We start from the raw sequence: 21,321 nt of genomic DNA on the forward strand, positions 1-21,321 counted from the left end.
TTTTAGATTTAGTGAAGGCTTTAATAGAGAAGGAGGAAGGCCTGAAGACCCCTTGAGAAGTGGCAGGCCTGTCTAAATTCTGAGTTTCCCCGCCAGGAGTGGCGTCGGTATCTGTAGTAGGAATGGGGGCCGAGGAGCCTGCGACCTAGGGTACTGAAGACACCGGTAATGCATTGTCATCGGTACTCAGGGGCTGCGTAGGCGCCTCGCTGAGTACCGGAGAACCGGTAGTCGGCTTTAGAGTGGTATCAGTAAGTGGTGCGGACCTCGTATGCCGGTCCTTATCTTTGTGTTTTTTGCTCAAAACTGGAGTCGGAGTATCCGACGACATAATATAATTAAATTTTTTGCCAAAAAAGTGAAGGGTGAACTCACCGACGCTTAATACTGCGTTTGTTGAATCTAGCACAAAAACGGCAGGCCGAGACGTCGTGGTCTGGGCCTAAGCAAGGTATACAGTAAGAGTGGAAATCCTTATGCGGTATTTGCTTCCCACATGAAATGCAATTATTAACTTTGTCTGACATCGGTCTGAGGCAAGAAAAGTTTCAACGGGTACTTAGCTTTCAAGAAGACTTCGGCTGAAATACTTTCGTAAATCTCAGGAGCTGGCCGACCGGCACTTGCGAACTGCTTCTGCTTCAGGCACCGCGCGGCAAGAAAGACTGGAGAAAATAGTGTCGGCTGCCTCTTTTATACCCCTGCCGCACTGACGTCAGGGAGGAAGCGACAACCGACGCCGGACCTAGACTTTGGAATTCGGCCGACCGAGGACCCGCCTGATGGCAGGATAACCCATCTGTTATGACTGCAGCTGTATGCACGATGAACATCTGTACATATCAAAAATGCTATTTAAATCCATGACACAAGTATCACCATGAATAGTAGGCAACAGTAAGGATTTTAGAATGGTGTACAGCTCAGCAAACTGCGTGGCCTCAGTGTAAATATCATAATTTGAGCTTTAACACAAATTTTACATGTTATACCTTTGGTACCACAATACATCGCAGGTAATTTCAGCATGTTCCAGAAGGTGATTTATAAGACAGGTGTTTCCATTCACATGGAAGAGCACCAGCAAGATACCAGGTGATAAAACATGAAGGAAGCTCCAGCCAACAAAAAGTAATGTTGGAAGGTACAATGTGTGTCTTACAGGTTACACCCAGGTTCTGCAAATAAAAGACAACAATGTTAGGCATGGTAGAAGAGGTTATTTTTCCGCTATCTTTCATAAGGGTTGTACTTCCATCTTCCTAATTTCTTGATGTTCTCTCATGATATCCTTGCCCACTGCACATGAGAAGTTGCCACTATGCTAAATGAGCACGGAATCTAATTGAACGTGGGGTATATATTTGGGGTCCAAGCTTCATCACTACACTATTTTCTTCAATACAGCCCTAACCTGAAGCTGAATAAGCAGGGTACCCTTCTCATGGCAAGAAAACTGCTCCTTCTTAAATACCAGTCCATGATGAAACTGTGTGAGTGGACTTCTGTGTTGGAAGCACAGTGTTTGGTAATGTTGTAGGCGCAGTACTATATTCCATTCTGTGGCCCTTAAGGCTGGAGCCAGCCGCTAGTTCTTCACCTCTTGATCAGTTATAGATTGCTCCTATTTATCATTAGAATATTCTTCTTTTGACCAGCTAAAACTCCACATAGGGCTGATAAACAACAGGGTATGAAAAACAATCTGTTGTATTACTGACGACCTGTATTTTGGAGTTTGTTCCATAAGGCTCACACTGCCTCCCCATGGCTTTGTGCAGCCAGCTGATAGCTTGCCAGGTGTAATGCTGCTTTCAGCTTATTTTAATCAGGCTCTAACAGTCTCAGGGTGTGTGCCCTCCATTGTTGTACTGCTATGAGCCATACAACTGGACAACCCTGTACCTTCCTAGTGTCTCTAAAGTGCTGTAGTACCCTTCTGTAAGCTACCTAACTACCTGTACTGAGGGTGCTTCTTTTCTGTTATTCTCATATGTCCACTGATACTTTGAAGGAATTTGGACCCGCACTAGTACTGGTGCTGTTTCCAGTGTCACTCTCTTGAACTGAGCCCACTGTGAAAGCAACATAGTACAATGTCCAATTATTCTTCACCTCACCCTTTTTGCTGATTGCCCCCTTGTTGAACTACACATTTGTTGTCCGATTTTGAGTTGGGAGTACCTTGTTTGCCTTCTGGTTGTATATCCAGGAAGAACTCCAACAGGTGTGTGTGTGTGTGTGTGTGTGTGTGTGTGTGTGTGTGTGTGTGTGTGTGTGTGTGTGTGTGTGGGGTGTATATGTATATGCAAGTGCTTCCATTGCCATGCTCATAAAGTTCCAGCTTACTCAGTCAAATGCTTTCTCTGCATCAAGACCCACCAAAAACAACGGTACTTTCTGACATTCTCCTTCCCTCTGGATTATCAATGTTCTGTTAATGTTGTCAAATGTTTGCCTCCCCTCCACAAAACCACAACGGTCCATATCTATCAATTTTTGAATTACTTTTGCCATTCTTTTAGCTATTATACACATGAACACTTTAGAATCATGGTTTTGTATTAAAATGGGTCTGTGTGAAGCTGGATCTGATTGATCTTTACCCTCTTTATGTATTACAGCTGCCACTGTTTTCTTCCAGGATGTTGGTGCTTCTCCTCCTCTTAAAATACTTGCAAATCCTTCCAGATCTTTACCAGTTTTTCCCTCCTAGCTTCCAAACTTCCACAGGAATACCATCTGTTCCCTGGACTTTCCTGTAGACTGGTTATACATCACAATTTTTACGTCATCTTTTCCTGTCTTAACTGTTCGCAATTAAACCTCATCTACCTCTAATCTTGGCATACTTAATTCTTCCATAAACATTTTAATTTGTATCTTTTCTTGATTTACATATTTCTCTGCTTTACTTTCACAGAATTTCTGAAATATTTCTAATACCACTACAGGATCCCTTATTACCTTCCTTGTTATAGGCTCTGTAAGCCTGGCGACAATCCTTTCTACTTTCTGTTGCCTGAGTGGTTATGCTAAAAGTTTTTGTGTTCTGGTATTATTATCAAAAAACAATTGCTAAACAGCAATCTTTCTAAACTCGTGTATATTATTTACGTAATCCATTATTTTCTGATTAGCATTCTGCAGGTGATCCTCTTAATCTTCTGTGAGATTCCCCTATTCTACAATACTTGAACATTTGTCAGTCCCTCTAAATAATTCTTGTTATTTCTTAATCATAGCTCCCTTTCTTTTATTTCTACCTTATGTTTAAACTCCATCTTAATTTTATCCCACCCCCTAGCTATATTTTCAGAAGTAATTTCTATCCTCTCGAGTGGTTCTCAAACAATCTTCACTACCCATTCCTTAAATTCCTCTCTTTTCAACAGACAGGTTGGAAAGCGTCAGTGTCTCATTTTTATTTCATTGCTGTGTTTTTTTTTATTTTAGTTATTACTGGTGCATGATCTGAAATAGTAATTGGGTGTGTATCAAAACCTTGAATTAAATGCACATGTTCTTGTGAAATGTATATTATGTCTAGACTAGCCCAGTTTTTATATATGTAAATTCACTTTGAAGACCTATTACTGAATTCACATCTTCCCTACCAAATATTTTCATAAATTTCTGCAAAAATCTACCCTCCTTTGTTATACTTTCCCTTCTAGGCCCCCAAAAAACTCTTCTTCACTGTTGCAGAACAAATTCCATTCCCCACCTATAAATAATACTCCTTGCTGAAAACTGATTATTTTCTCCCAGAATTTTCTTAAGCTTCATTACAGCAGTTTTAGATGGAACATAAAGACATGCCAACATAATCCTCATCCCTTGCCAGTAGCCCCTTAACACTATAAATCTGCCACTATTATCTTTTTATCCTCTTCTATCATTCTTAGAGCTCCTCTTGCAATTAATGTATTACTCCTCTTTCCTTTGTCCCAGATAGTCTGCTAAATAACCATCCTGAAAAGTTTTCTTTATCAAATTCACATGTTCAGCTCTTTCCAAGTGTGTCTCCTGCAACATAGCTATTTGGATTATACATTTTTAATATAGTTCATTATTCTTTCTTTCTTTTTTGTATTTATCTGTGAGGCCACTGACATTTAAAAATATTACAGAAAGCATCATTATACAAAAAGTTATTATTCCCACCTTTTATGTATAAACCTTTTTTGTTAAATGTCTAGTTCCAGCTTTTGTGTTGCATGCATACACTGTTTGGCAGGTTGAACTTTTATACAGTTGTTTATTGTCATATCTTGCCATATCCATTTCAGCCTATGTCACATCTTACAAATTTTTTTTTTATTGAAAGCCCTCAAACAAAAAAACAAACAAACCCCCAATACAACCCAAAACAAATGAATTGAATGCTAACATACAAAACTATGTACATCTTCAAATACTGAAGTTTTACCCTCCTAATAGGAGCAAATGTCCCACATTGACAACCACACTCACAGACTTGAGTTAACCTAAAAGAAATGTTATCCATGCTGTGATGTCCAGTTAATATCTCATCAGACTGCCACCAATAATGTGACGTTCAGTTAACATCTGACCTGACTGCCACCAGTAATATGACTCCCCCCACTTAAAACATGGGTCAGTAATTAAGAAGCATCATCCCTCACCACTGACACCAGTGTGGGAGCGTCATGGAAAACACCAGAGCACAGAGTACACAAGAGTAAATTTCCAAAATTTCCCTTAAGAGCACAACCGGAAGATGCTCTGTTTCCTGAGACTGGACGATATGCCTCTGTCCACTCCAAATGTAATCCCTTATTATACACTTAAGAGCAGTGTATTCCAGTTTAAGACCTCTGACTCACTCACTCAAAATAAATTCAAATCTCAGGCACTCAAACACTTATGGGAAGCCTGATACAGATTTCCAGCTGTGTCCCCCTCCCCAATACAAACTGTAAATGCTGCCACCAGAGTCAGACAGGTCTACACACCCTTCAAAGTGTGATCAATTATTAAAAATTAAATGTCAAAATAAATGACAGCTATGACCAAATGCAGCCAGGCATTCAAGGTGACCTGGAGAGTATCAAATAGGTATAAGCACTCTCTAAACTCTAAAGAATACACTGATTGTCCAGCCAAAATGTAAAGTAATGCAAACATTTAATAATAAGTAAAATGATCATTAAAAAACGTATAAACACCAGAATTCAATCACCAGAAATATAAAATTAAACTGTAGGATAGAAGTCCATCATTTTAGAAAAACTCTAAATAACTACACTTTCCTAATTTAACTACAGAATACTGTTCCTGATCTAACCTAAAACATAACAGCAAGGCGAAGGCAGGCTTACAGTTTTTGGTGAGTCATTTTCCTTGGATATCCATTGCAGAGCACCGTAACTGACTGCAACTCTTAACTAACTGCTCTTCAACTGACGTCAGCAGTCTATTTTTATAGTCCAGGTTAACAACTCAACTGTATTATTTTAAAAATAACCATCAGCTGTTTGAAAAAGTTCTTTTTCCTGTCAATCATCTGTTCAAATACTCACATAGCAGCCAGGAACATTCTAATAACATCATCTACTGATCAGCTGATTCTCCATAGACAGTTTGTACTTTAGAATCTCCCTCACAAACATGGGCAATTAGAAATTTATAAAACACTGACATATTTTTTAAACATTTTGTATAAACAGGGAAATACTCAGCATTTTAAAAACCTATTTACATTTTCACAATTAGACATGCTGGCATACAAGTTAATCTGAGAATATACACAAATCTACTGCCAGACATGCTAACACAGATGACAGTGTTTTCATTTTCTTCACACTGTGCTTCTACTAAGTGCTAACTGTTTTTGTCTTATCTTTGTAGCTCTCACAGCTGGGAAAACCCCAGGATGCTTTCAGAGAACATAATCTCCTACCCTGTTTCTCTTTTCTTTTTTCCCCAGCAAATCAAATCACTCTCCACCAGACTCTAACCAATTTCTCTTTACCAAACTGTCTCCATGAAGACATGAGAACCAGACAGTCAATTTCTCTTTATCAGACTGTTTCCATGGAGACATGAGGGCCAGATACAGAATTGCTACTAAGCATACATTCATTTTCTAGAAAAAAGCCTCATCATATTCAATATTCTCCTTCATTTACTTGCTTTATTTTAAAACTTGTTACTAAATCAATCTAAGGTCCAGTCATTCCCCATGCAAGAATGAGGAAAAGCACATTATTTTGTCTTTTGTCATGCTATTTTAACCAGACTTTTTTACATTGCAGTGCTTACATTTCTTAAAACTGAACAATAAGAAAGAGAGCAGGGAGAAAATAAAAAAAAGAACAGCAGCACCTATTTACAATTTCCATTACACTTAAAAATAACTGAGAAAACTTTACTGTACAACATGCAAAGAAAACCATACACCACAAAAATAGTACTATTAAGAAAAACAATGTTTTCTTTACTTACAGTTAACTTTCTCCCCTCTCATCCCCTCCCCTAAGCATATTTCTAAATACTGACATGATGTAGGGTATATATATATATATATATATATATATATATATATATATATATATATATATATATATATATATTTATTTAGAGACCCCACAAGTACAACAAATTCTGAGAAAGTCCAAATTTTCCAGATTTTCTTGTTCTGTCATATTTCACAAATATAATTATTACACTGTAATCCGACATTAAGTTACTGGTTTTATTAATGTTCATCTCCATCTCCCAAATCCTGTCTTTGCTTCACTTCCAACATACTCTCGATTCTTCTTGTCAATTCCTGTGCTCCCTTCCTTCTCTCCAACATTTTCCATTGAAACAGTGGAAAAGGTTTCACAGGTATAGTCTCTCTGTGGTCTTTATTACCAGAAGAACAAGAAGCAGAATCTCCTTCTGTTTCACAGCTCACTTTTTGTTGGACAAACTTTTGTATTTCTTCCTTAGCATGTACTTTATCAAAAATGATTTGTCCCTCCAGGGCAGTTTGAATCTCAAACCTGTCTCGCGATATTCCCTGAATAGTGGAATTAATTTACTCCTCTTCTGCCTGGTGCACAATGTGTAATCATTCTCCACAAACACTCTGCTGTCTCCCACTTTCAGTATTTTGTCCTTCTGCCACAGTTTGGTCAGAATCAACTCCTTCTGCTGGTAGGATTGCATCTTTACTATTAAAGGTCTAGATTGCTTTCTCATAGCCAGGTCTGGAGCATATACACCATGTGCCTTTTCAACTAACAACTCCTGCTGTGGAACACCAGTCCAGTTGCTTATTTGTGCTTTCATAAAATTAATGCAGTGTGCTTCTTCCAACTTCTCTGGTATAGCTGAAAATCTCAAGTTTTCCCTACATGCTCTGTCCTCTAACTCTATTATTTTTTGAAATCTCTCTTCCTGAATCAGAGGGGCTGCAGCCTACTAGCATAGAGTGTCAGGTGTAGTCTATGACAGAAGAACATCAAACAAGCTGAAATGTAAGGTGTACAAGACAGTGGTATGACCAGTACTACTATATATTGTATAGAAACCTGAGCAGTAAAGGCAGAGCAGATGAAGAAGCTAGAGGTGGTGGAAGAGAAGGGTGGTAAGATGCATTGCACTCTGTAGGACAGATGAAGAAATGAAGACATAACAGTAGAAGCTAAAGTAGCTCCAATTGCAGAAAAGATCAAAGAGAACAAACTGCAGTGGTTTGGACACGTGCAGAAAATCAGAAGACAGTCTGGTGAAGAAGATTTAGGACAGACAGGAAGAAGGTAAGACGAAATGAAGATGTCCAGCAAATAGGCAGATAGATTGTGTGAAAGAAGATCTGTGACAGTCGGGCATTGTCAAAGAAGGCAGGAGTGTGGCACTGAATCGAGAGAGATGGCAACAGTTAACATGACTCCCCGACCCCATGTAGAAAATGGGAAAAAGGGGGCTAATGATGATGATGATCCCTTCCTGAACAGTCTCATATTCAGCCAGCCTTTTCTTCATTTTGACTTCTGATTTTTGCAGCTTTATCACCTCATCTGAATATCTGTTTAAAGCTTGTTCCATTTTTTCCAACCTTTTGTTTTTTGTGCTGATACACTCCATCAGTGTTTTGTTTATTTTAGCAAAAGACAATGGTACACTGAAGCACGACTTCAAAAACCATCCAGTAAAAATATAAAAGAAGTTTATTTGTAGGTTAGCGCTTTCACCACTAATGTGGCTTCATCAGACCATCAATACTACAATTACTTTATCTTGTTTTGTTTATTTTAACCAGGTCTGTGTGCATTTGTCTTGTATCTTCCTGCAGGTTACTGAAGTCATGTCTGGAGGTTGCAATACTTTTAAGAACAGCTGCAGAATGTTCCCCATTTAGTGTTTCTTCCTCCCTTTTTGTAGTTGATTTTTCCCAGGTGCTCTGTATTTCTTTTTTCCTGGCATGCAGGCAGTACCCTTCCTAGCCAGTTACTGAAACGTACCCACAGACACAAAAGCCTACTGGCCTTCTCTGCTGAATTTCTGTTTTCACACTGCAAGAGCTAGAGTTAAGCTGTTAGTCAATATACAGCCATCTTGGAAGATAATTATTTTCTGATCTTGACATTTTAACAAATGGTCTGATGTTTTCTGAATCAGGCTTCAATCTTGATATTAGAACATGATCCACTTATTTCAGATATGGCATTCATTTTGTTTTTACATTTCTTCTTAATTAACTTGAAATTGTGATGTCTTAATCTATTTATTTTCTCTATCAGTGTTTTGTCATATCCCATGGCATGCAACTCGTATGGCACAGATCTGGGTTCAGGCGCCTAGGCAGCGAGACATTTCCCTGCGATACATTTTGGCTGGGGACACATGGCTAAAGTGACATTCAGCTGCAGAGAAATATGGCTGTTTGCAAATTCCCTGTGGGCAAAGAGAAGAATGTGTTGTCATACCTACAACTTCAATAACCAAATTCACAGGGGGAAAACAAACAGCCATATTTCTCTGCAGCTGAATGTCACTTCAGCCATGTGTCCCCAGCCAAAATGTATCGCAGGGAAATGTCTCGCTGCCTAGGCGCCTGAACCCATATTAAATATACACAGTAGAGCCAGTATATTCTAACTTTATCTACCAAAAATCCTGGTTTGTATCTAGTATTTTAAATAACTCAGCATTTGGCTTTTTTAAGAGTACTTCTTCAAGTACAAGCTATGAATAATGCCCTCTTTTCAGCACTTTTCATTCAGATCTTTTCACAGATAAACAACCCACAGTATCAAGAAAATTAGCTTAAGTGCTACAATATAAAAAATAATATACCATTTATTTGTATACCCAAATCAGAAGCTGTATATTACAAAATGTTCTATCACATACTCCAACATTTATTAAAACCAGAATGATGCTTCTTCTTGTGCTTGCATATACACACTGCAAGTTTTCTATTTTTTTTTTGTTTCTGTGAGAGTTGTTGTCTTTCGGCTTTTCCCGATTAGGGGTCGCCACAGCGGAACTCCGGTCTGCTAATGATTGGCAGTAGATTTTCACAAACGCCGAAGTGCCAGCTCGACGTTCAACCTTCAATGAAGGCATGCCCATTTACACGTCTTTCGAATGCCCACCCAACCGCGGGGAGGACATGCAGACTCCACACAGAAGGCACTCCTCGCACTCCAGCTGAGAATCGAATGAGAGAACCTCTTGCTGTGAGGCAACAACGCTACCGCTGCACCACCACAGATGTGTTTCTGTGAGATTACATTGTTATAGTACTTTCTTTTTCATAACCATTACTTTTGCAAAATATTCTCACATCATTTCTCATTTAGCCATTTTATTTGTCTCACATTTTCTCTTATATACATCCTTTCTCTTAGTTAATTTTTAAATTGTGTCTAGTAATGTTGCTTTGCTCTATACATATCCCCAGTCTGTATAAAGGTCAGTTATGCTTCTCTTAAAAACGTTATCTTATATCATTTACTATACTGCATACTATTCTATTCTATACTACACTTCCAAGCAAATAAACTCTTGAAATGAAATATATTTCCTGATTTCTGTAGGTACCACTATTTGTACTCAAATCATGCACTAAGGGTAATGATTAGGCCATAGGGCTCACACCCCATAGGGAACAAATGGCTCAATGAACTGACCAGAGGAGTGGTGTGGGAGGAAGAAGAAATAAAGGAGGTATGGACAGGTGAAGCTAGCTATGTGGGACATGCAGTGGGCTTTGACTCACTCACACAGAAATCCTATTTTTGAATTGTGCTTTGAATACTTTTCTTCCTTCTGAAGCAGAATTAGATTAAACAGATTATCAGAGCAAGTCCTAGACCAGAAGGGTTTGTTGTCATTTAATGTTTTGCTCTCATTGACCAAGATACAATAATAAAGTGGAAAGCCAACAAAACAGAGACCTACTCAATAAAGCTTGAATATGAATGTGAATATTAACTTTTTTTTTCTGAAAGCAAATGCTGATTAATCAACTCTGAGAAGGGATCAACATAGTACTTACCAACCATTACAGATGTGTAACTCTGAGTAGGAGAAAAGGGACATTTTCCCTTGCCTTCCTCTTGTTTCTCTTCAAATGTGAACTCACTTATTGACTATTAGAAGAAAAGCACAAAATGATTTAGTTTAAAATGCAGCTGCACAACTTTTCAATAAGTATAACAACACGACTAGAGAAGGACAGTAACTGCATAGTTTAACCCCATTAACTTTAGTGAAACAAATGTTCTACTTACCAAGCGATCACAAACAGGCTGAAATGCATATGTTCCACATACGTACAGGTTACTGTCATCTTGCTGTTGTAAGACACGGATATAATTGCGACACTCAGTCTACAAAATTTACAAACACCCAACAGTCAGGTCAGAAGACAGTTAAACCTGGTTTGCTTTTACTTAACTACCTATGAATCATAATTGTTCTATCAACAATGACAAATGTTTGCCTCCCCTTCACAAAACCCACACTGATCCATACAGTATCTATTAATTTTGGCAACATTTTTTCTTTCTTTTAGCTATTATAGATATAAATATCTCATTAACATGACTTGAAATTGAAAGGTACCTATATGAATTTGGGGTTCTTCCTCTCATTTTAAAAGCATACAAAGACAAAAAATATATTTATATAGCTGTTCCAAAATGATTTTGCTGACAGTTCTAATTTTAATATTTGACCTCAAACAGCCTAGCTACCTGGTCAACAGAACAATAAAAAAATACAGAAGTCAGAAGAGATGAAAATGTCAACAGTTTAACAAAATAAGAGTGACAGGATGACACACTGACTGCATTCTTCTCTGAGGGATACACCATACAATACTGCTTAAAGATGAACATATCTGTTTTTTTAGCTGTGGTCCTCTGAATAACACGGACCTACGTCACTGTAAATCTGAAGTGAACAAAGGCTGTATCTGATCCACAGCGAGTGAAGCAGTTAAGGCATTATGGTGCGGCTGTACTTTTGCAACCAGCCAAAGGGCAGGGATTTTAGAAAATGCTGTCACCATATAAAAATGCAACACAGTGCACTTTTTGTTAGAACAACCACCTTTACTAAACAATTAGCCTAACTACAGTGATCAACAAAATACAGCCTACAATATAAAATACACAATTAGTTTAACATCATTAATACATTTTCCAATGTGTTCTCATATTTATAAAGATATAAGGAAAAACAATCTTCAAATGTAAGTAACTTTACTGTGAACAATAAACACATACCACTGTAGTAGTTCCTCTTTTACAATCAGTACCCAGCTCTTTACTGTGAACAATAAACACATACCACTGTAGTAGTTCCTCTTTTACAATCAGTACCCAGTTCTATCACCTGCAGCAGATGGAGTGGTCCATATCCTTAGCAAAAAGCAATGGGAAAATACAATTTTATTAATGAGTCTGATTTAGGGCCTAGTGCCAATATACTTAAGCTGCCTTTCTTACTCCCATATGTCCCTATTAATGTGCTTAGACAAAGTATTAATTTAAGGATTTGCACACTTATGCAACCAGTTTATTGTACATTTTTTATATATTTTTTCCCCTAACAGATTTATTTGTTTTTCAATTGAATTGTACAGGTTATAGGTGACATTAAAGGTGGGAAAAGTTTTTAAATTATTTACTGTAGTCTCATTTTTTATATCATAAAAACCCTGGCATTTTAACAAGGGTGTGTACACTTTTTATATCCACTGTATATAATGTTAAAATGCAAGTTATGAGCTTATCTAGTCCAATCACTATTATATTGTCTCTGCTCCCACAACATGACAATCCTAGAATTGTTTCCAGCCACTTAATCACAGCTCCTGCTTTAGTGCCTCAACATCTTAATTCCCTTTATCAGGATTAGGTATAATCTAGTTTTTGAACCCTAAACGTTTAAAGCCCCCTCTGCATTGACAAACCCTGTAATCAAGGAACAAGACAGCTCCTTTTGAGCCTGACCGTAGTCCACCTTAAACTGTGACACACTGAGCCATGTTCACTCAATGCAGCCAGCTAAATAATTCAAACATCACAGTAAGCAACCATAGTTTAGCAGCAAAAATCCTAAAATGAGCAGCCTTAAGGTGGAAATCAAAGTAAGATACCCGAATCCCCATTTCTAATGACTATGGCATCTTTTAGCAGACTACTCTGGCTTACTCTATCCTTTTTCCATTGCCAAAAATGAAAGATTGAGTTTGTAAGTCTAAAACATCTTTAAGGTGCATCTGATGGAAAGCCAGGGCAATATAAAATCTGATGATGTGCAAATACCTGCACAGCCTGTACTCTGCAAAGATCAAGAAGCAGTTCTTTCCACCTTGCAAATAAACTGTTACATGTTATCCACAACAATATAAGACAGACTGACTGCTCCAAACTAGATTTTCTACACAACTCCAATCCCCACAAATATGGACAAGTCTGCAGAAAATTAACTTTTGCTATGTGCATTTGTTTAACTTAGCTTCAAGAGCACCTGTCAATGCCCAAAAGCCACATATTCTTTCTTAGCAATACCTCTGCCCTTACAGTTCTGTGAAGAGTTGCATTTTCACTGCAGAGTTATAATTCACAGTACGGTAGGTTACTAACAGTCTTGCTCCTCTTACAATGAAATTAATATTAGGCAAGACTGAGTTCATGCTGGTAGGTAGCAAACTTTCTCAAAATAGAATATGTTGTTTCTTTGGAGATTCTTATGCCAGCTTGTTTGACTGACACAATTATTTTGCTGCTTACATCACTAAACCACTATGCTTGTTTTTGAAATTCTTTCACAATTACTACTTTTTGGACTGCAAATTTATGTCATAAATTTAATAAATTCTTCTAATCCTTAGACTCTTAGCTATTTTCATTTTCAGTGCCAAAAGAGGTGTCTGGCAAAGTCAGTTTGCCACCTTAAATACTGCAATTAACAACTCATGTGACAACAACCCAAAGTATTCTAATAAACTATTTTAAAAAATCTAAAAATACTTGTGAGGCTGGTTCTATTAAAAATTTAACAGATATTTTATAAACTTTACGAAATTGAAATGAAATAAAAAACTGAAACACAACAGAACGACTACCTGAAAACAGTCAAAGTAAAAACAAAAACAAAAGAAGAAAATATTGGCTTAAATGTTAGCTAAAAAATAATATTAAATGGAGTATCACCCTGGGAAATCTGACATTTTGTTGAGAATATCAAGAAATATGTACTGGCCTTCATGTAATCAACAAAGTGGTTCAGAAGTTCCTTTGCTCCTGACTGAATAATACAATTGGCATGTAAAGAGCATATAGTGATATATCTGTATAACTTGAGAGAATAAAGATAACTTGTTTTTAAAGTTATCTATAACAAAATTAGCAACACCTGCAGCAAATGCAGCCCCTACTATTACTCCGTTATTTTTAAGTACAAATCATTAAATTCCAACTCTTCTCAAGTACAGGTTCAATTAATAAACATGAAAATTGTTTGTTAGTAATACAATCTAATTCTCACAGCAATTCTCGCAAAGAATTACATCCTGTGTCTTGATAAATATGTGTATATAGGAAGGCAATACTAAAACTATTAAAATGTCTCCTGAAAAAATTACTTTTATCCAAATGAGTTGATTTTGCAAGAACTGCCAGGAATCCTTAATAAAAGAAGGCAAACACTATACTAAAAGAATCAATGTAGCATATAACTACCAAGTTATGAGTTCAGCTATAGAATTTTGTGCCACTACTGTTCGGTAGAAAGGGGGATTTTCAGAATATTTAAATATCATTAGCATTCCAAAGACAGACCTGACTTTGGAGTACTTCAAAACATTTAAATTGTGTTGATCAACAAATCTGCTCACTAATAAAGCAAATAAAATACAAACCAGTTGACCATTCTATAGTACTCACAGGAAAAACACTGTCCAAAGAAACACCAAACATGGGAGGCAGGAGATAAGGTGAAAGGAAGATTCCTTTAATCCAACACAATATATGTTCTGGTACCTCGGCAATTCGCCTTCATGGAATATTTACCATGTACACTCATCTTCCTTATATATATATTCATCAATCAATCAATTAATCTATTCCACATTATATAATTATGTTTTTATGTGTTTGGTGTTTCTTTGGACATTCTATAGTACTGCCAGTGTCACTTTCTCAATTTATGTGTAGCTTTTTTCTTTACTATTTGTCAGGACTGTGCTTGCATAAACTATTGGCTTGCAATGATCATGTTTCTATGCCAATATAGCACCCAATCCAACAGGACCAGCATCTATTATCAGTGGCATAAAACTAAACTATTACTTGGCCAAACAGTAGGCATTCATTTAACATCTATAGGAATTTATGCGTGTCGACAACTAAAGCATACTCATTTTGATTACATTTCTAAGTAACTGTAATGGTGGACAAATTCTATGCAAATCTAACACTCAAATATATCTAATGCATCAGACTTCCTATATCAATGTCATCTTTTGGAGGAGGTTCATTTTGACAGTTTTTACTTTATTGCTGCAAAAATTCGACAACAGAATAAAATGTTTTGAGTAGTACTTGATGAACACAAGGGCTTTGCTCCAACTCAATCACAGGTAAAAAAAAAATCCCTAGCTAATTTGTATTTTATATACAGTCTACTTTCCTGTTGATAACATCATTTACTCTACCTTCATGTCACTCTGCTATATTCCTCCTATTACCTTCTATATGAATCTTTTTATTTATTCCCCCTACTCTACACCTCACTTTGCTGAACTCAGTTTTTAATAGTCACACCACACTGTAATACACTATCCGTCCAGGTCCCTCCATCTCTTTTCTGCATTGCTCTGTTATGCTATACCTGCTCTACTAGGCAGTCTGTATCACCTACATTATACTCTATGTAACCTTTTTAAGATACTCATGAATAAACACCACAGATCCTAAACTTATATTCATACTGTTCAATCAAAATGTTTGGAAGCAATGCAATATATATATATATATATAGATATATATAGATATATATATATATATATATATACATATATACATATATATATATATTCACTACTGAATCCCGAAATAACACAATCCCAAAGACCTAAATACCGAGACTATAAGCCCAAAACCCCACATTACCAAAATATTAAAACCGCGAAATTAATTGCGAAAGTATTACATACATACAGCACACACACAAACGTACACACAGCCTCCGCCCATAAACAAACAAACCACCCTACACTAAAGATAACCAGGGGGGCTTTGCCCCCTGCACCCCCCACACCCCCCCACTTTAATATTCTAACTCCGAGATCGCACAAACATACACACAAGGCAAACTCACACCCACACATTACAGACCCTCACACACACACACACACACACACACACACACACACACACACACACACCACAGTCACAACACACACTTACACACACGAAAGCCCCTCACAAACACACGTACACACACATACTTACCTGAACCACAACACCAGAAGCACTAACTCAAAATCCCTTAACATTGGGATTTTGAATTTCGCGCTTCTGGTCTTTCGGTAATGTGGGATTTCGGCTACATGGTCTCGAGCTTTTGAAATTGAGATTTCAAACGCTCGAGATTCAGTAGTGTTCCCATATATATATATATATATATATATATATATATATATTTATATATATATATATATATATATATATATATATATATATATATATATATATATATATATATATATATATATATATATATATATATGTATGTATATGTGTGTGTGTGTACTTGAATGCTATGGCATCTCTGTAACTATGAAAATCTCTTTTCCCTTTGATTTTTGAGTACTTATTGTGAAGTTCTCTCTCTCTACCAATATTCACACAATAATATTTTGGACAAACAACGTGAACATTGCAGCTGTATATGTAAACTTATCTTAACAGCAGATGTTCAAATTATCACTGCTGCAGTAGCCTTAGCTATATGGGTTATATCCTGATAAGGATATAACAGCCAGCTAGCTAACAAAGCTTCAGGGCACCTTCCGCGCACCCAAACCATCAGTCAACTCGAGCTAAGCTGACTTAAAAGACAGGTTTGGGCACCAAGCCCTTCAGAGCTTTCATGCCAATAGACAGATGGTGGCTGAGTCTTTAAAAGACAATGTTAGGAACAAATAAAATAAAAATGTACACCATGAATAAACAACACACTAAAAAACATGGGGGGGGGGTGGAAGGATGGAGTGGCTAATGTAACAGTGATCATTCGAACACCTACTGTTATGATAAGTTAACTTACACAACTGTACTATGTTTATCACATTGATCACTGCTGCAGTAGCCTTACTTATATGGGTAGATTACCCTAGCTTGCTACATTTGGGAGGTGGAAGAGGAAGAGTCTAGAAGCCCTTGGAAAATAGTCCTAGCAAGACCTAGAGAAAGAATCAAGCTTACAGTGCTTTGTAAAAGTATGTACAGATGACAGTCGCTGCTTCTAGAATACTTCTAGAATCCAACCCATTCCAAAAAGCCATAGATGATGCAAAGGTCCTGGTAGAGTGGGCCTTGAGCCTGGCAGGAATAGTTTTGTTGTGAGTATAACAAAAGGTAAATAGCCTTAGACAACCAAATTGAATCAGTCTAGTTTGACACAGGCTGTCCCTCCTTCTTATCTTCACAAGAAAAGAACAGTTGATCCAATGATCTGAAAGATTTAGTTCTGTCAAGATAGTGCCCGAATTGTCTGTGGACATCCAAGTTATGGAGTATCCTTTCTCCCTCATTTTTAGGTTCAGGAAAGAAAACGAGGAGATGGACAGTTTGTCTTATAGTAAACACAAACACCACTTTAGACATAAAAGGATTAGTTCTCAAAGAAACCCTGTCCCTGTGGAAAATGACAAGGGGTTGGCTCATTATAAGTGCTTGCTACTCAGACAACCTTCTTTCAGAGGTCAGAGCAATCAGTAAAATTCTGTTTTCCATATTAAAAACCTCAAGTCAGCCAGGTCAGCTGCTTCAGTTGGAGCAAGCATTAGGATCTCAAAGAGGGACCACTGTTTTTATGAAGTCATCTTATGCAAAACCCCTATCAAAAACATTTTGACAAGAGCCTGCACTGAAAGAGGAAGATACATGGGCTGACTTGCTGAAATGGCTGACAAATTAAACTTGAAAGAGGAGTAAGAAAGGCCATAGGATAATAACTCACACAAGTATTGTAAAACCAGAGAATAACTAGCTTTGAATAGTTGCTGGTTATGTTGTTGCCACCAACTAGAAAATCTTTTCCATTTAGTAACATATGACTTTTTAGTAGCTGGCTTTCTTGCCTCTGTTTATACCTCTTGCACTTCCTCAGTAAACAGGTGCCTAAATGTAATTAAGACCTTATCCTCCAGGCAGTCAAATGAAGTTGATTGGGGTCAGGGTGTATCAAACACCCCTGATCTTATGTGAGTAGATCCATTCTGAAACAAATCTTGTGGTAACTGCCCCTAGCTATTTCCAAAAGCATAAAGAACCACTGTTGCCTAGGCCAAAAGGGAATCACCACAATGGTGTTGGGGGATTCCTTATGAATCTTCAAAAGTACCCTGAATATCAGTGGAAAGGGCGGGAAGGCATAAAGGACCATTCCTGCCCAAAGAAAAGAAAACACATCTGTCTTCTAGGCCTTCTTGCATAGAGTCCTGGACTAGAATCTTGTCAGCTGACTGTTTAGACAGGAAGCAGATCGGTCCACTTGAAGAACTCCCCATAGATGGCTCAAGTCTTGGAAGATGTCCTGATCTAGTTTCCATTCATGAGGGTCTGCCTTTCTCCTGCTCAACCTGTCTAACAAAGTTTTCTCTAATGGAATGTAGCATGCATATAGAGTGAGGCTGTGCCGTGAAGCTGTATCCCAAGCTAAAACAGCTAGCCTACAAAGGGGGTAAGACCTGGTTGCTGATGTACCACATGACTGTGTTATTGTCTGTAACAAGTTGGAGAGGTCTTAGTTATCAAAGATGATTCAGAGAGTTGAGTGCCTCAAGCAGGTCAAACATCGTTACATTTATGTGCTTGCATCTGTCTTTGGCATCCCACACACTTTGCACTTTTATTCCTCTGAAAACTGCTCCACAAGCACAGTCCGAGGCATCTGTGGTGACTGACTGCTTTGGAATACACAGGGAGAAGGGGAGACCTGGATTTACGGATGTTTGCTGTCTCCACCAAGTGATATCCCTTCTGACAAACACCAGCACTGGGATTTGAACAGGAAAAGCGATGTTGGTGCTGGGATCAGAGAGACTTCATATACCATGTTTGTCGCATAGCATCTTGCCCATGTATCACGGGAATCAGAGATGCCATGAGATCCAAAATCTCTGAAGTATTCCCTTGCAGAGACCAAAGTCTATGTGGATAACCTTAGAAACACATCTAGATGTGGAAGAAAAGCCCATGGAAGTGAGATGTCTAGCTGACACCCGAGCAACACAATCCTCTGTGAAGAAGTTAAAATGAATTGTGAATGTTCTCTTGGAATTCCAGCTGCTAAGACATCTCTCACCCAAGAGATTCTTCATACTTTGAAAAAAGGTCTGCAAAAATAAGCAAGTCAACTAAATATGGGGAAAAATGGATACCCTGTAGCCTGCAATGAGCCATAACTGGAGCTAAACACTTTGTAAACAGTCTTGTTGCAGTGGATAGTCAAAAGGGTAAGGAAGAGAACTGAAAATGTGATCCAGACACACAGAATCATATGAAACACCCAAAGTCTGGACGAATAAGGATGTGGTGATAAACATCTTTTAACTCTAGAGTTAGTAGGAAACTTGAATGATGAAGAAGAGGTTAGCAGGTTGTGAAGTGACAACAATTTTGAACTTGCGCACTATCACAAAGTGGTTTAGGAAAGAAAGATCCAGAATTGGTCTCCAAGCATTTTCTTTCTTAGGCACTAAAAACATTCTTGAATAAAAACCTTTTCCTACCTGCGAAGCAGGAGCCAGTTCTATTACTCCCTGGGACAGAATGTGATGAAGAATAGGTGGAAATAAAACAGCCTAGCCAGTGTATGAGGGATTACGTCCTGGAAAGGAGAAATTTTCGCCCACTGCTATTTGTAACCTTGACGGATGATCTTCAGAATCAATTTGTCTGAAATGATCTACTGCCAAAGAGAAAATGGAGATTAAGATTTTCTGGAAGGAAAAAGAGACTGCCAGGGAGGGAGAAGTGGACAAGGTCTCTTTAATAGTCAATATGACTTATTAGACTGTCCTTGGTTTGGGGTGATTCCTGAATTCATTTTGGAACCTCCTTGCCATTTTTTTCCTAATTGTCTCTTTACCAGCATTTTGTTGAGACTATTTATTTTGTTTTTGTCAAAATTGGATTTATATAATCCCTTAGAAAATTTGGAAAATGACGGTTGAAAAATCATATTGAGATTCCCTATATCAGCTTACCCTCTCATCACACTTTCTGATCACCTGTGCAGCAAAGGAACCAAAAACTAAATCTCTATCCAAAAGAAAATTTAAAATCTAATTTTTAACATCATCTGGGAGTTTCTGAGAACACAACCAAACAAACCTCCTCAACAAACTACCAGTGGCCAAATCACTTGAAGTATCAACTGAATCATGTACACACTTTAAACAAAGAGTAGTGACTTGTACAATAGAAGAAACTAAACTATTTACAGCAAATTTCTTCCTCACAAGACAAAACTGAAAAAAAACATACTTTCACAATTAGTCAGAACAAACTTTAACATTATGAGCCTAACAATTCAAAATTCTGAGAATCAGAGATGCAGAAGGATACACTTTCCCAGGGTCTATATTATAATCTTGACGGTTTAAAAGATCAAACTTAAACCATCGAAACCAAAAAAAAAAAAAAAAAGTGTGTGGGGAGTGGCCCCCCTGCCCCCCACTTAAATATACCAACTCCGAGAACGCACTACATTGAAGTAAACGGAAATCTCCCCCTATGGAGATTTTCCGTTTAAACGTTCGATGTAGTGCGCTTACGGTATTCTTGTGTCGACAATATCATATTTGATATTATCAGTCTTCGAGGTTTTAATATAGACCCCTTTCCCACACTTATCGATAATATTCCCTTCCATACTACAAGCAGTAGGATTGGAATTAAACTGTTCAGCAACAGTAGGATTAACTAAAGTTACAGATGCTGGGCCAGGTTTGTGAAGAATGCATAAAACCTTGAAAGACTGAGAAACTTTATACATTCTGACTTTTATGGGCAGCTGGCTGGCTATCAGGAAAACTGCAGGCAGTAACGCAGTAACACACACACACACACACACACACACACACACACACACACACACACACACACACACACACACACACACACACACACACACACACAACCCAAAGCTGACAGAAATGGAGGAACAGGTGAAGGTTCTGGAAATTATTTCTGTAACTGTTCATAGTATTTTTACAAGGAATTGAGAAACCTCAGTGTTCTCCCACTGAAAACTCTGGGACAGCCTCACAAGATAAACCTCCACACAGAGAATCAGAAACTGAGCTCTCCTCGGAGTCTGAATCAGAAATCTGAGGAGAAAACTCTGTGTCTGTCCCTTCATCTTCCTGTCCAGATTCGGAATCTTGAATATCTTCAGGAAAAGGTAGTCCTCTTTCGTTTACCAGAAATTATGGATCAATAGTCTGAATTAAACACTGATCTGGACCCAGTAAATTACCCTTGACCAAGGAAATTTGAGGAGCTGTAATAGCTCTTAGTATTTTCTGAGGGACTAAGAAACATCTGTGTT

At 37.7% G+C, this 21,321-nt stretch overlaps 1 protein-coding gene across 5 annotated transcripts in view; it reads right to left on the reverse strand.

Moving 5' to 3' along the window:
* The window catches only part of SEMA4D (semaphorin 4D), a 1,587,330-nt gene that overhangs the window by 1,096,315 nt on the left and 469,694 nt on the right, over positions 1 to 21,321 (reverse strand). For all 5 annotated transcript variants that reach the window (XM_044064318.1, XM_044064319.1, XM_044064317.1 and 2 more), the window contains exons 5-6: positions 10,758 to 10,856; positions 10,523 to 10,616 (exon numbers count right to left, since the gene is read on the reverse strand). In XM_044064318.1, the coding sequence (XP_043920253.1) occupies positions 10,523 to 10,616; positions 10,758 to 10,856 (193 nt within the window). The remainder of the gene's footprint in view (positions 1 to 10,522; positions 10,617 to 10,757; positions 10,857 to 21,321) is intronic.

This window comes from Protopterus annectens, chromosome 2.part2 (assembly GCF_019279795.1).
Source record: "Protopterus annectens isolate FY-2018-M chromosome 2.part2, PAN1.0, whole genome shotgun sequence".
Classification (NCBI taxonomy): Eukaryota; Metazoa; Chordata; order Ceratodontiformes; family Protopteridae; genus Protopterus; species Protopterus annectens.